Source organism: Epinephelus moara, chromosome 23 (assembly GCF_006386435.1).
Source record: "Epinephelus moara isolate mb chromosome 23, YSFRI_EMoa_1.0, whole genome shotgun sequence".
NCBI lineage: Eukaryota > Metazoa > Chordata > Actinopteri > Perciformes > Serranidae > Epinephelus > Epinephelus moara.
Window position 1 is genome coordinate 28195748 of NC_065528.1, and position 16005 is coordinate 28211752.

At 41.5% G+C, this 16005-nt stretch overlaps 2 protein-coding genes across 2 annotated transcripts in view; one reads left to right on the forward strand and one right to left on the reverse strand.

The window, feature by feature from the left end:
* The window catches only part of nrip2 (nuclear receptor interacting protein 2), an 82220-nt gene that overhangs the window by 16406 nt on the left and 49809 nt on the right, over positions 1–16005 (reverse strand). The window contains exons 3-4 of the mRNA XM_050036848.1: positions 13814–13896; positions 13117–13223 (exon numbers count right to left, since the gene is read on the reverse strand). Of these exons, the coding sequence (XP_049892805.1) occupies positions 13117–13223; positions 13814–13896 (190 nt within the window). The remainder of the gene's footprint in view (positions 1–13116; positions 13224–13813; positions 13897–16005) is intronic.
* LOC126385246 (piggyBac transposable element-derived protein 4-like) lies at positions 5325–7008 on the forward strand. Its single transcript, XM_050036856.1, has 4 exons — positions 5325–5411; positions 5525–5576; positions 5730–5829; positions 5966–7008. The coding sequence occupies exons 1-4, from the start codon at positions 5366–5368 to the stop codon at positions 6137–6139; spliced, it is 372 nt and encodes a 123-aa protein (XP_049892813.1). The 5' UTR covers positions 5325–5365; the 3' UTR covers positions 6140–7008.

Genomic DNA, 16005 nt, shown 5'->3' on the forward strand with positions numbered 1-16005 from the left:
AACCTTCTTTCAGTGATTTATATTAGACAAAGAAAATTTTACATTTACATCCCACCCTGACTGTAAACCAGGTCGGGATCAGCCAGCGGCGGTTCCGCGCATGCGTGATTCACTTGCAGTCTGGACGTGGAGGGGTTAACATCTCCTGCTCTGACTGCTGTTGGGAGGGAGGACTGGGCCGTTGTCTACTGTCGCTCGTTGAGAAGAATAAGAATGATACGTGCTCTCACAACAGAGTCTGCAGAAGTCTTCAATAACATCAGAAAAAGTCGCTAGATTTGTCGCTAGACGCTTTTTTGAAAAAGAGTCGCTAGAGGGGTCTGAAAAGTCGCTAAATATAGCGACAAAGTCGCTAAGTTGGCAACACTGCTTAAAGGTGCTGTATGTAAGAATGTGGCCAAAACGGTTACTGCACTCAAATTCAAAATACTGCCGCGAGTCGTGTCCGCCCCCCCTCCCCTACAGATTCAAGGTTGCTGGACAGTGGCACGCTGGAGACTGATTTGTTTGGTCACGGGCGGCTGCCGTGGCAGGGCCGCGTCACTGCATCCTTGATCTTTGGTTTTCCAGTGGACCATTCAAGCAAGTCCGCTGGAAAACTGCTGCTAACGCTGCTGCCGGGATACAGCTGAGGAGACTGGTAATGCTATGTACTGGGACACTGCTAATGCCGCTTGCCGTGCTGCTGTAGCTCAGTCGTAACTGTAACTGATGCTGAGACTCTACTGACTGCGTGAACTGGTAGACAGCGGTAGGTGGCGCAACAGGCCAAAACACAAATTCAAAACATAAACATGATTTGCGGATTGTAAAAACATTTTTTAAATGCGAATATTCTGGCTGTACTATTGTTGTCGGTAAGATCAGTGTGTTATATGAACATTATTCCTTAGTCTCTGTGACATATTAGGAGGATTTTATGACTATTTGCTTTAGATTTCTTACATATAGCTCCTTTAACATTATCTGTTGAACTACTTTTATTTTGTTTCTTTTAACATTAAGCAACGTTATCCGTGTGACGTTAGACTTTAAGTTCAGCTTGACCTTATCTTTCCGATTTGAGACATCTGGAGGAAGGTGACTGGCGCCATTTTGGCTATTTCTGGCTGTGATAAACGGGAGTAAAGAAATGTAGTTATGCTACTAAGCAAAGTCATTTGAGAATAGAATACCATGAATATGCTCACACCTTTTTCTCCTTTTCAACCCTAACCAGTTTAAAGGGATAGTTCAGTTTTTTTTAAGTGTGGTTGTATGATGTATAAATGACCACTGAGTATGCTACGTGAGTTGGTTAGTTCCAGATAAACTACTTTTTGTCCGACCAGTTGATGCACTAAAAAAAAATGATAAGTGTACACTTAAACTAGTATTTTATTTTGAGATGGGGCGTCTTGTAGGCAGTGAAAATACGCTGTTGTGTGTGTCACGTGTGGCTCTGTGCGCTGGTATGACATACTGGGGGAGAGCAGAAAGTTGTCTACTGTCGCTAATACACTTGGTGGCTATTAGAACCTCATACAACCCCACTTCAAAAAATCTGAACTATCCTTGTAATGTTTTTGCTCATGTTTCTAGTTCACATGACTAAGGCTTTTATACCATACTCTAATAATGTATGTTGTGTGTTTTAGGTGCTGCTGGTCCATTCGTTGAAGTTTGGCTACTGTGGATGAAGTGGAGTTGTAAGTTTTGCAGTTTTGCCACTTACAGTGAAAGAACAATAGTGAGTCATTACAAAGGTGGACATGGACGTGGAAGACGGGGCTTGAGCTGGATTTACCCCAGCTGTCTAACTGTGCTCCAATCCCATGTGGATTTTGCAAAACATGTCAAGGAGCATAAAAAAGGATCAAATCAGGTTGCTAAGCTACACTGTGAACTTTGTACTCTTTCCGTACCAACCAACATACAGCAATATTTTCTTCATTTAAAGAGACATTTGAGAACACGAGACTGTGAAATGTCCATTTGAGGGGTGCTCTTTTAAGTCGAGTGTATTTTCAACTTTTACTGCCCACAAGAGTCGATATCATCATGATGCTAAGTTTGTTGATTTAAAACCTGGCATTGTTGTAAAATGTCAGTCAAGCCTTTGTAAGTGATGAAGATTAAGACTTGAACAATTTAGTGTCATCAGATTTATTGTCTGAATCTGAATTTCAGCCTGTGCAGAATTCCATTCAGCAGGCGGATTGCATCCCTTTTACTTCGCCTGCAAGCAGTCCTTCATGTGTCACAGACAGCAACTCAAGAAATTGTTGATGACTTATTTGATGTTGGTGAATGTGCAGGACAAATAACTAGGCAGACAGTTGAAAATATTTTGAAGGAGCATAATTGCACATCTGAGGAATTAACAGCATCATTGACTGAAGCATTACAGAGTGCCAACCCACTTTCTTTACTTTCAAGAGAGGGGTCTCTTGGACAGTCTGGACATTACACATCATGTCTGGATGGTGACTACTTTAAATCAGATTCTCTCACATGAAGATGTTAGTTTATGTGTAACTTTGTACATTGACGATTTTGAAATTTGTAATCCCTTGGGCACCTCCATTGGGTTCTTCCCAATTTGCCAAGAAGATACAAGTCATCACTGTCATCAATTTACGTAGCTTTACTGTGCAAGACTGAGCATATCAAAATTTATGGGTATAATAGTGTTTTGGAGCCACTGATAAAAGACATACAATATCTAGAAACTGTTGGTGTGTTTGTTGAGAAACTTGCTTGTAATGAGAGTTTTAATCATGTTATGTCAGACACTTTACTGTGTCCTATTGAGAAATATGTTCAGTACTTTCTGTCTGTCTCCTCAGATTATGGCAGAATTCAAGAGGATTTTCACCGTAGACCTCCTGGAATCTTTCTCGAAGGACTTGATGGTCTGGTCCCAAGACTGCTGGAGGTGTACAATGCAGCAACCAAGTCTGGAAAGAAGTAGTCACTAAAAGACATTTTGGACTGCCTTGTGAGAGATGTAAGTGGAAGAGGGGGTGACTAGAAAATTAGGCACCATTTGTTATGTTATAACATTTTCATCTTACTGCATGTTTCTTTGTTTTGTAGGACACAAATGAGCGAAGAAGGGCTGCTGCTCTGCTTGGTCTATGGAGCTTTATCCCTATCTTTGTTCAAGAGAGTGGTCTATCAGTTTGACAGCATTATTTATTGATTTCACGTTCAAAAACCCTGCCCTCGCACTCAAATAGCCTCTGCTTGCGCTTGGATCTACTATGTTTCTGCTCAAACTGTGTGCTCGCACTCAGATACCATGTTGCTCGCACTCAGATACCATGTTGCTCGCACAGATTTCCTGCAAACTGTTTCTGTGCGCTCGCAGAATTTCTGCTCTCAGATTTCTGCCCTGCGCTTGGATTTTTTTGTGTAACAACCCTGTCAAAATCACCCAACCAATAGAATGCCAGATTCACTGTTGACCAATGAAATGATCCCTGCCTCCTTGCGGGTGCGCTTGCTTTAGTTTTAGAGCGTCCCGTCCGGGCGAGTGCTCTTTAACCGGGTTCATCCACTCCCACCCTCTTCCCCTGTACCTCAGCCTCTCCCATGGCTACCCCAAGCCCTCCAACCCCTTCTCCTAAAAAGAAGAGGAAGACAAATCCTATAGTGGATTTTCTTATGGCAGAAAGTGCAAAGGAGCAGAAACGCCATGAGGAGAGTGAGGCAAAAACAGAGCGATTCCTAAACCTGTTTGAGCGCCTTATCGAAAAAATGCCAGACAATAAGTTCACGTTGGCTTGGCTGTTATGTGCAATATTTTCATCACACAGGTTCCTGTTTGTGTGATGGTTGATTTGTTTATATTTTAATTGCACTATTAATACACATAACAAAAATATAAACGCAACACTTTTGTTTTTGCTCCCATTTTTCTTGAGCTGAACTCAAAGATCTAAAACATTTTCTACACACACAAAAGACCATTTCCCTCAAATATTGTTCACAAATCTGTCTAAATCTGTGTTAGTGAGCACTTCTCCTTTGCCGAGATAATCCATCCCACCTCACAAGTGTGGCATATCAAGATGCTGATTAGACAGCATGATTATTGCACAGGTGTGCCTTAGGCTGGCCACAATAAAAGGCCACTCTGAAATGTTCAGTTTTATCACACAGCACAATGCCACAGATGTCGCAAGTTTTGAGGGAGCGTGCAATTGGCATGCTGACTGCAGGAATGTCCACCAGAGCTGTTGCCCGTGAATTGAATGTTCATTTCTCAACCATAAGCCGTCTCCAAAGGCATTTCAGACAATTTGACAGTACATCCAACCGGCCTCACAAAAGTGTTGCATTTATATTTTTGTTCAGTGTATTTTAATTGCACTATTAATATATATTTTTATACCGTTCATAATAACTTTAATACTGTTCATAATTTGTTTTACACTGTTCATATTTACTTCTATACTGTTCATATTTACTTTTGTACTGTTCATAATATTTACTTTTGTATTGTTCATAATATTTTCTTATATACTGTTCATAATATTTACTTTTATACTGTTCATAATATTTACTATAACACTGTCCCATTTCATAGGGGACTATTTCAACCCCTACCCCTTGGGTGAAAATAAGAAATGGGATTGGGCCAATCTTATGTGCAGTAATTAGCACATCAACAATTAGCACATTTCATCTGTTTTTCACTGAGGAAATCTATGACATCGTGGTCAACATGACAAATCTGCAGGTAAAGTTAAAACTATTACAGTCCTTAGATAACATTTTCAGCATAATTTAACAATACTGAGATAATATTGATGACTGTAATACTTGTGTTCATAATAATTGTGATATGAAATTTTCATACTGTTTTCATCTCTATGTACAGGGCCATCGGCTCTTGCAGAAATGGACACCTGCGTGCAAACTGGAGATGCAGGCCTTCTTCGGCCTTCTCCTCTTGGCTGTTGTGTACAAATCACGTGGTGAAAACACCCTGAGCTTCTGGGGCAAGGATGGCAGGGATATCTTCCTGGCAGTAATGTCGAGGAAGAGGTTCAACATCATATCCAGGATGCTAAGTTGGATTTTCATTTAATATATTGAGTCATTCAATTATAATTTAATTTCATGTCAAATAAATAATTTATATAAATGAATATATTAATAAATAGTTTTTAAAAATCGAATTAAAAATAGATGTATACATGCATTCATCCATTCATTTCATCTAGGTGGTTAAAGGGATGTGTTGTGACATTGTTATTATTTTTAATCGATTAGGTTCGATGACCGTGAAACATGAGCGGCACGCTTTCGGCGGGACCATGACAAATTGGGACCAATCAGAGAAGTCTGGGACATCTGGGTCTCCGCTGTGCAAAAGATGTGGGCACCTTGTTCAGAGGTCTGTGTGGACGAGATGCTGATTGGTTAGTATTGTAATTTACTGTATTCTGTTGTATTGCATGTACTTTATTTGACAGTGACAATAGACAGAATTAGCCAGAGTGCTAAAATTCATCTGCATCCTCTGTGTCCCCAGGTTTTCGTGGAAGATGTCCCTTCTTGCAGTACATGCCTTCGAAGCCAGACAAGTAACATTTATTTTTATCTAATTATCATCATTGCATTATATTGGCTTTTATGATTTTATATTTAGCCTCCATTTGAAAGGCCTTATCATATTTATCATTTGAAAATAAGATTGTCATTCATTTATTGATTCATTCTCTCACTCACTCATTTAGATATGGATTGAAGGTGTGGGTCCTCTGTGAGTGCTTTACATCTTACTGCTGGAATCTTCAGTTTTATCTGGGGAAACCATCCCCAACAGCAAAACATGAGGTAAGCATTTTATAGATCAAAATTCTTAGGTAAAAATTGGTTTACACAGAGAAAATGCAGAGCTTATTGCAACTTCAGATTTCGCCACACAAACACAGCATTCCTTTAATCTTTCTTTCTCTTTGTTTGCATTCAGGTGGGCCTAGGGAAGCGTGTGGTGATGGAGCTGACGGTGGGCCTTACGGGAACCGTGACTGCCGACAACTTCTTCACGTCTCGTGACCTGGGGCAGCAGCTGCTAAAGAGGGGGATGGCCCTCGTTGGCACAATCCGTAAAACCAAGCCAGAGCTCCCACCACAGCTCCTGTAGATGGGGGAAAGGGAGGTGCTGTCCACCATCTTTGGATTCACCAAACACACAATGGTCTACTCCTACATGCCTAAGGATCGAAAGCCGGTGGTGCTCCTCAGTACAAGGCACTGGCAGGCAGTGGTGAGTGAGGAAGAGCACAAGAAACCTGAGGTCATCCTCGACTATAATCGGTGCAAGGGAGCGGGGGATAACCTGGATATGGTATGCTTTACTCATGAGTATACTGTCTTTATTGTACCTTTTCTGGGAAATTAATTGCAGCCCATTTGAATTTATGAATGAATTTTTATCATGCAAGTTACTGGCACCTACACATGCCGCAGGCAGACAAGGAGGTGGCCAGTGGCTGTCTTCTCCAGAATGTTCGACATCTCCTGCTGGAACGGCTTCCTTGTTTGGACGGCTCTGAACCCAAGATAGGAAGTAAGGAAGACACACCGCAGGAGGCTTTTCATTGACATCCTTGGGAAAGAGCTTGTCCGCCCACACATGGCAAGGCGAACCCAGTTGCCCCAGGCTGACAGACCACGCAACCAGGTGATGGAGGCAAAGGCCTGGGGCCAGCAGCAAGGAGAAGAGGCTGCTGCTCAGCCACTGACCACTCCCCGACAACCACCTGCTACCACCCACCAGACACGAGCTGCCACCCACTACAACCTGCCAGACACAAGCTGCCACCCGCTACAACCCGCCAGACGCGATCTGCCACTCCACTGCCACCCACTACAACCTGCCAGACACAAGCTGCCACCCCACTGCCACACGCTACAACCTGCATGCAGCCATGCAGCAAAAGCTAATTGGTTTCATGTTTTACAATTCGATCACAACAATTACATCAATTAAAAAAAACAAAATTGACCTTATGTCTCGTCATTATCTCTCATAGCTGTAAATATTCAAGTCAGGCTGAACTTCTGTTGATTCAGTTTTTAGTATGAAAGTTTGCTTTTGATACTTGAACTGTGTTTTTTCTCAGATCACCCTTTGTAGCAAGGTTCTGTTTCAAAAGAAAAACAATAGACTACAAGAATTCAAAATATTAGATCAATTCATTTCTCTTAGAGTGTGTCAGTGATCAGTCTGGCTGACTGCTGAGCAGATGTCAAGTTTTTCATGACTGAGTAAGTCATCCTGTTCACATGATCTTTTTTTGGACCAAAAGGAACTTTCTGGCACCAACAGCACGCGACAGTCACCGTCGGTCTGAACCTGAAGGTTTCGTGAAATTAACAGAACAGGAAAGTAGACGGTTTGGCCTTCAAATTAAAAGCGTAGAAATTGTCATTTAAAACATGACTGTTTTGATCCATCAGCTTGATTTTTTTTTCTCAAACTCAGAGCAGTCTACAAAAGAAAACACAGACTTGAACATTTAAAAAAAAACAACAACTTTATACTCCCACAAGATCAGGCCCCCACCACCAGACCAGAGGCCATAATAAAAGCAATGGCATCACATATTAATAACATTCAGCTATACATGTCTGCACACATGTGAATGTGCGCATCTGAAACATATCTAACCCACAACAGACTGAAATATTTCCCATGTAGCTCCTTTTTCTGATGCCGTATACGAGGAAATGTTAAAGACAGAGCTCAGTAATAGTCCACCTTGATGCAGGCAAGGAAAAACAATTGAAATAGTCAGATGCATGTGTCACCTGGTAAGGTTAGTTTAGGTGAACAGGGGAGCTCATGAACTTTCTTGACCTAGTGTGCCAAATAATAATAATGAACACTAATATAATATAACAATTGATTACATTTGAATAGATTGCGAAGTATTTAAAGATTTGTAACATATTTAAAAGAGAGAACAATTTAAAAAGCCTAAAATGAGCTGATCTAAAACTAGAAAAGTGCTCAGAGTGCAGACCTCTGCCAAGTAGGTGATATTCCCTCTCCCTCTGCATCAGATTTTGCAGCCTGCATCACAATTAGATTATTTGCATCACTATCATTATTAGGTTATATATGCCTTCACCATGGAGACACTGTGGTGTATTTATGTTGTTTTTATTTTGTACCAACACAGAATATAATATGTTTTTTTGTATTTTTCACTTTATTTTTTTTCAACACAGAACATTAATTTCAACTTTAGAATTACAACATTTAGTAGAACAAGACGTGCTGTTCGGCCACCAGATGGCGCTATTTTCACCATCTTTAGAAATTAGAATTGCTGCTGAGGCTGTCAGACCATAGATTTTATTTATTATTTTATCCACTGTGCTTCAACTGGTCACCACCAAAATTTTATCATCTGTTCCTTGTCCCATTATCCACCTATCCTGAAAGTTTCATCAAAGTCCGTTCATAACTTTTTCAGTTATTTTGCAGACAAACAAACAGATCAAAGCCGGTGAAAACAACCTCCTTGGCGGAGGTAATGATAAAGGCCCCTTCACATCATGGATGTATAAAAAGAACTGGATAAAGCGTTGGAGGCGGGGCCCCATTTAATTACAGTTAAAGTTGCTCAGTGGCACATAAGGCCAAAAAAAGTTTTATTCCGGTATAATACTACCCGGATCTTCCCTATCCGTTAGCCCATAGAGCAGGGGCACTCGAGACATCCACCAGCCAAGAGGCTAACTTCCAATTCAGCACTCTGCTTACTTGAATGGGGATAAAATGATTTAATTGTGCAGCTCTACTAGACTTTTGAAATGTTATCAGACACAATGGATCAAATTTTGATAGTGATATGAGTCCTCTGGCAAGAGATGTGACGTGATCTCTTTCACCGTGTCTATAGCCTCCTTTTCCACTGCACAAAAAACCCACTAACACCCACTAACATCTGGCTTTTGAATGTAATAGGAAAGGTCACAATCAGCATTTACACCTTGGTCAAATTCCTCTGCAGTAGTCTCAGGTATTTATCAGTTTCGACTCCGATGGATACATAACGCCTGTGTGAACGCGCTTATTTGAGCCCCTTCACCAGCTAGATGCAATGATGCCCCTCCACAAAAGACTGTGTGTCTCCGCCCGAGCAACGCTCAAACATCATTCCAAATTAGTCTGCACCCAGTTTGAAAGAGAGACTGAATAATAAGATATATATATATATATATATATATATATATATACATATACAAACAACATTTTCACAGGCCTCTGTGCTGCTTTCTACCGTTTACTTACCTGTTTTCCGGCCTGTTGCTGATGTCGAATATGACACATTAGTAAAAAATATATCAGAAAGGCATGCACATCTGCTTCAGAGCAATGTACATAGCTCTGGTATACTGGCAATTGGAAAGGAATCTATAGCCTATTTTTAGCAGGTTTTCCCATGTTTAAAAAATACACGCACTAAGTTTGGTGGAAAAGGGGTGCATAAGAAAAAGTCTTTTGGGGCTCCATGGCATCATTGGATGAACCCAGAATTTGTGATTCCATGGTTTCACCACTTTGTCAAATTGGCTTCAGGGGCTTGTCTGAAACCTATCATTTCCGGTGTTTGCACCGCTCCATGGCTGTTTTTGCTGCATCAAGCAAAGCATAAACGCAGCCATAGCACACCTCCGGTGATCTCACACTGCTGCTCCTGAAGTCTAAGCTGATTGAACTGAAGGAACAGTGCTGTGCTGCATGCTGAAGCTAGCAGCCAGCCCAGCTCAAAATGTGACAACCACTGCCTCTGGAACCCATTGTTTCAGTAGGTCGCACCATGACGCCTTTTCACTGCGTTTAGCAAAGCGAACGCATGTAACGAGACCTTGGTTGGAAAGCACGTTTCCAACCAAGTCATATCAGGTGTGTGTATCAGACTGAGAACATAACAGTGATTGACTGTTGACCTTGCGCTAGGTTGCACTATTCTCAGTAGGTTGACTAGCTAATGTTAGCCTAGCAAGTCTAGAGTAGCTAAAGGCAGACAGACGAGCATCGTGGTTCTGTGGCCCTGCAGTGGCTGCATCCTTGTAGCCTTTCAAAATAAAACCATTATTGAAGGTTGCTGTCAGGTGATAGTCATTGTGATAATGGTTACGGTAAAACTGGTGCACAGGCACATCTCTGGTGCCTCTTCATGAAAGCCTTTATTCTTGCTGCTCTAAACATCCATGAAGGAATTTATACTGAGCATCACATCCAAGTCAGGAAAAACTGTCCTTGAAAGGAAAGCAACCTAGTGACAAAAATAAACTAAGCAGATGTACTTTTTCCTCTTCTTCTTTCAGACCTTTTATTTATTATCTGTAGTTGTTTCTCTTTCGAACAGCGCCTGCGGTGACTGTAACACACTGCATCGGTGACCACTTATCTCCAAAATCTGTCATAGGAATCTATAAAAACAAGATCAATCAAACAAACTTTCTCAGTAAAGTGTCTTCAGTAGTTGGATTTATGGAGTTGGGCTCCTGTTGGCAACGCTCCGTCTTTGTCTGTTCAGCCACAATGACAGTTGCTGCTCATGATAATTATCTTCCCACTTGTTCATTTTCTGCACCGAGGGATTTGGCAGCTCTTAGTACAGCAGATGTAAAAGCTTTCATAAAAAGTGCAAACAACATTATTGTGCTGGATTGGAAATATAAAGAGGAGAAAATAAGTAAAACAGACATTCAGTTTGCCTACAAATATTGTTAATTACCGCTTTAACATATTCTTGTCGACCTGCTATAATTTAATGGTAATTCTTGCTCAGGTGCTTTAAGAGGACAGGGTTGGATGTGCTGCCTGCATGTTAAGTACAGAGACGAGCACATATCCAACTCAAAATGTCATTAATTAAAGCTCTGCAGAAGTGACACAGCAGGTGAACTCGTGTTTTTCTTGCAGCTGCATTTATGCGTATGGTCAGGGTGTTGTGACAACTGGGAAATAAACAGCACCATTTGTGATGACTCAAATGTACCTGGAGGTAAAAAACATTGAGACGCTTTAGCAGCAGTTTAACAAGTATTGGATGGATTGCCATGGTATGCAGACAATCAATCCCACTGACTTTGTTAATTTCGTGACTTTTCCTCTGGCACTACTATAAGGTTGACCTCTAAGTCCTGCACAGCTCAAGTTTTGCAAACCGGCACCCGCCGTCCCGTTACACGTAATTATCTCCATGTCAAATCCAGAGCCATGACTCAACACACTGTTTTACTTGTCTTATTCAGATGTGCAAAGCACTCATTCAGTCAGCTCCCACTTGTTGATGTGATGCAAAGTGACACAAAGATTACTGATTTACTGGTAATCATCCGTCCACATATCAAAAGTAACTGCCCCTATTACGAAAGTCAGCTGCATCCTCAGCTCATATAATGTTTCGTCGGAAGTCAGTTTGTCAGATCAGGCAGAACCTGCTGAGCGTCCACACAGTCAGCTCAGGCACTTATGAATATTTTTCTAATCACCTCCTGCCCACTCCACATTTGGTTCATTTTGACCCGTGTCTGTGAATGTATATACTTTTGTTTCCCCGTAACAGGCTATTGGTTGGTTACCTGCAGGGTCGGACTCTGGTTCACATTTGTGTTTTTTAGTTAAGTATCTTGACAACTGTTGGATGGCTTGCCAGAAAATTCATGTCCATACCTCCCTCAGGATGAAATCTAATTTGCCTCAGTGACACCATGACTTCTCATTTAGTACTATCACTCTGTCAAAAGTTGGTTTTAACTTGTCCAGCACTTTGGTTTATGACGGAATATCTGCAAAACTTATGACATTACCATCATCCTCAGTTGTTTTTTTGTGCCTATTAGCAAATGTAATTTGTTAAAGATAATTTTTTGGGCTTTTTGCCTTTATTATAGGACAGCTTGAGAATGACAGACAGGGGGCAGAGAGAAGGGGGAGGTCCATGGCAAAGGGCCACAGATTGGAATCGACCCCAGACACTCCACCAGGTAAGAGGTCACCCCCATTAGCAAATGTTAGCATGCTAACACGCTATACTAAGATGGTGGACAGTTAAAAATTTTATCTGCTAAACTTGAAACACCAGGCCACAACAGTCAGCTGTCGGTCAATGTCAGGCCGTTGTCCTGGTTTTTGTGGTGTGTCCTGCACCGCTGATTCGTACACACAGTCAGAGGTGTACTGGTAGCTGATGAGGTGGCTACTTGATAGATGGGTCGGTTACTTAGGAGGAAGTAGGCATACTCTCCTATATAGTCTCATGCCTTTTTGACTGATAGGCAGGTATGCTGTAATTGGTAAGGAAAAGATGTGGGTATACCCTCCACTACACCACTGCACATTTTTTGTGTTTATGATAGGACAGTTTGAGAATGACTGTAAAGGGCATGACCATGGCAAGGGGCCACAGGCTGGAATTGAGCCTGGACTGATGCAGGACTCAGCCTAAATGGAGCGTACACTCTACCAGGTGAGCTAGAAGTTACCCCATATTAGCAAATGTTAGCATGCTAACACACTAAACTACAATGGTGGACATTTAAACATCATACCTGCTAACAGTTGGCTGTCGGTCAATGTCAGGCCGTTGGTGAGCATCTGTTGTCCTGGTTTTTGCAATGTGTCCTGCACCGTTGGCACTAGTCGGCCCTTGTCTGCTGTTTTTTGGCTGATTCAGCATGTTGAATCAGCATCGGAGCTGGTGGAGCCAGTTGGCGAGAGAAATCTGTTCATTTGCGCACGGTAAATATAATTTGTTCTTTCAGCATCGAATTGTGTTGTTAATGTGCGAACTGGTTAACTAGCATCTTGAATTCGCCCTGTAAGTCTACTGGTTGACCTTTGTGAGTGATGAGTACAGATTACCACCACCTGCTGGTATGGAGAGTTCCTTCTTGTAGTCCTGTGGCTGTAGTCTTTGCGGTGTGTTCAAGCGCAACTTTTTGACTGAGACACAGGCGACATGAGGTGACACAACAGTTTGTCACTTTGAGATCAATTTGGTGTGTCTGTGCCTTCAGAAATCCAAATCATTCAAATAGTTTAACTAAATTTCACTGCATCAGCACTCTTACACTGCGATCTAACATTCTTACCTTTGACATAGGCTGAACACTGGACCGTCTGTCGGCCCAGCTGCAGCTGCAGATCCGTCACCGAGCTGCTCCCACCGCAGGGTGAACTGTCCTGACCGGGTACCAGTCTAATAACACAAAACAATCTCCTCAGTCGTTCAAACCAAACACTTTTTGGAACATTTAATTTCATTTTATACCGTAGCTGTCTCCCAGAAATAGATCCTCTCATCATGTGTCACTCTGAGCTTTTTATTAAAATGTCAGTCAAAAGTTTGTGCAGCTGGGGTTTTATTAACTTGCATTTTGAAGACAAACAGTGCACCAACGTTTACTGTTTGTCTGTTACCTTAAAGCTGATTTGAAATTAAGATGAGAACAAAATGTCCCATCCTCTTAAGCCAGTGCACAGACTCTGATCTGGAGACTGAGCTTTATTTGGCATTTTAATATCTTTCTTTAAAATTGAAGGTGATGTCTGGTCTATAAGGACCTGGGAAAACCTACCTGAAGAGCTTACAGGCTGTCGTTATTTAAGCTCTCCTTTTCAGCCAATTCTTTTAATATTTCCGCTGTTATCTTTAGACTTTTTCTTGATTTTACTTTCACTGTTCTTTTATCAGCGTTCTGGTCGATTTGATTGTCAAAGCACTCAAAAGATGACAGGGGATAAATGTGTGGTGAGTGTGTTTGCAGTAAAGTGCAGGGCGTTTCTTACCCCAGCCTCTGGCAGCAGGAGCTGGAGATGTGGTTATGTTGGCTGCTGGTGTTGATGGATGCCTTGACTTCAGTCTCGCAGCACTGTGGAGAACACAGAGGGGAGGTTTTGGTGTTACAGTGTGATTTTTCAACTTCAGTATGGCACTGCAGCACACCGGGAAACAACCAGTCACAACAGCACATTAACACAACTCCGGGGAGCCTTTCAGAAACCACTGATCTCTTTTTTCTTTTGAAAGAATCCAAATCCATTCGGCTCCCACGCGCCGCTGAATTTGCCAAACTGCAAAGTTGACTGTTAATCAACTTTGCACAAACAAAACAAAACTCCCATCGGGGGAGCATCTTCAAGCTAGCTCTTGTTTTTAGAGGGTTTGCTCGAGTCAAATGTTATTTTGTTTTTGTAACCCGATCTGTATTGATTCTGTGTTGGAGTCTGAAATCACAACTTGTCCGTTAAATGCTGCAGGCGTTTGGTCCAACAGCCTCACGGTTAAGTTAAAAAATAAACCATCAAGTACATTCTGTATCTCATTACAGATCACGAGTTGTTTATTCGATTATTAACTGACCTGTTCAGTTCATGTTGCTGACTCTGTTTCCTGTCAAGATGCTGATTCTTCGGTTTGTTAAGTGCACTTTGATTTTTCAGGCTTAATGAACTCAAAAGCATCACCAGAGCATGAATTATTAACCAAGTGAGTCATATGTGCATTTAACTCATTAGTCAACCAAACAACTCCACACTGATGAGTAAAGTGATCTATGGCAAGCCATATGATTCATTATACAACCTCAGAGCTCACTGTACTGCAATTAGTGGTTATTTATTATCTTTAAAGCAGCTATAATTAATATTTTTATAATATGTTTGCTCATTTGACAAATTGTGAGAGGAGTCACTTGCTTGTGCTGACAGATTAACAGATAAAGTAATTTGCCTGCAGTTCCCTCAGCTCTATGGAGGTTTGTTAAATCTTTGAGTTCATAAATTGCTGCAGGGATGATGTTTATTTGTAGGCCAGCTCAGAAGTCAACATCTCCCTGGTTTCCTTGAAAAAAGGCCAGTAGGATTTCTCCATTGGATTTTGAATTATTGCAGATAATTAGCTCTGTGGCAAACAACAGTTCATGATACTTATACGCAATCAGTGGTGTAGTGGTAGCTGATGAGGTGGATGTACTACTTGGTAGGTGGGTAGGTTACAAAGGAGTTAGTGGCTATTCTAATGGATTTTTGGCTGATAGGTGGGTATACTGTAAATGGCCAGAAAAAATAGTGTGTATACCCCGTATACCTGTGTCTACCCTCCACAGCACCACTGGACATTTTTTTTACCAAGATAATCTTCACAACTGAACACCACTAGAAGTATAACGCTAATGTTAGGCTCAATACGAACAACACCACAGTTGCATGACTTCAGCATCACCACCACAACGAGGCTGTACAGCCATGTTTTGGCACCTATTGACTCTGGAGGCGTGCAAAAATGTTAGCAAAAATAGCAGCACTTGGTTTCTGGCCACCATCTTTACTGTTTTTAGTTCACTCCCACCGCACTCGTAACGTCATTTTCATCAGAATGTCGCTATTTTTGGCAAAAAGCTCTAATAACCCCTGGATGTATAAAGAGAACTGGATACAGCTTTGGAGGAAGGGCTTGGTTCATTGTCATGAAAGTTGCTGAGTAGTGCATGAAGCAAGAACTGCTGCCTATAAAAGTACCCAGAAGATTGGCACTGTGCAGCCCATAGCAAGCACACTAGAGACTTCCACCAGCCGAGCTTGCTATTTCCAGTTTAGTGCTCTGTTAACTTGAATGGGAATAAAAACACTCAATAGAGCCGCTCTTATAGACTTTCTAAATGTTATCAGATCGAAAGGATCAAATCCCGATAGTAAAATGAGTCATTATACAGGAGTTGTGATCCCATCCCATTCACAATGCAAGACAATGGGGATAAGCCTTTAGGGGCCACAGGGGTCAGGTGACAGTGTAGTTCCACTGTTAAAGGGAAATTTCGGTTTATTTCAACCTGTCTCCTATCATCCTAAATTTGTTTCAAGTGACTAGTGACATAAAAATAATAGTTAGCATGTTAGCCGTTAGCCTAGATACAGCCGGGGCGCATAGTAGCGTCAGACCTGTTAAAACGTAAGTGAACAGGCAACCTTCAAGTGCAAAG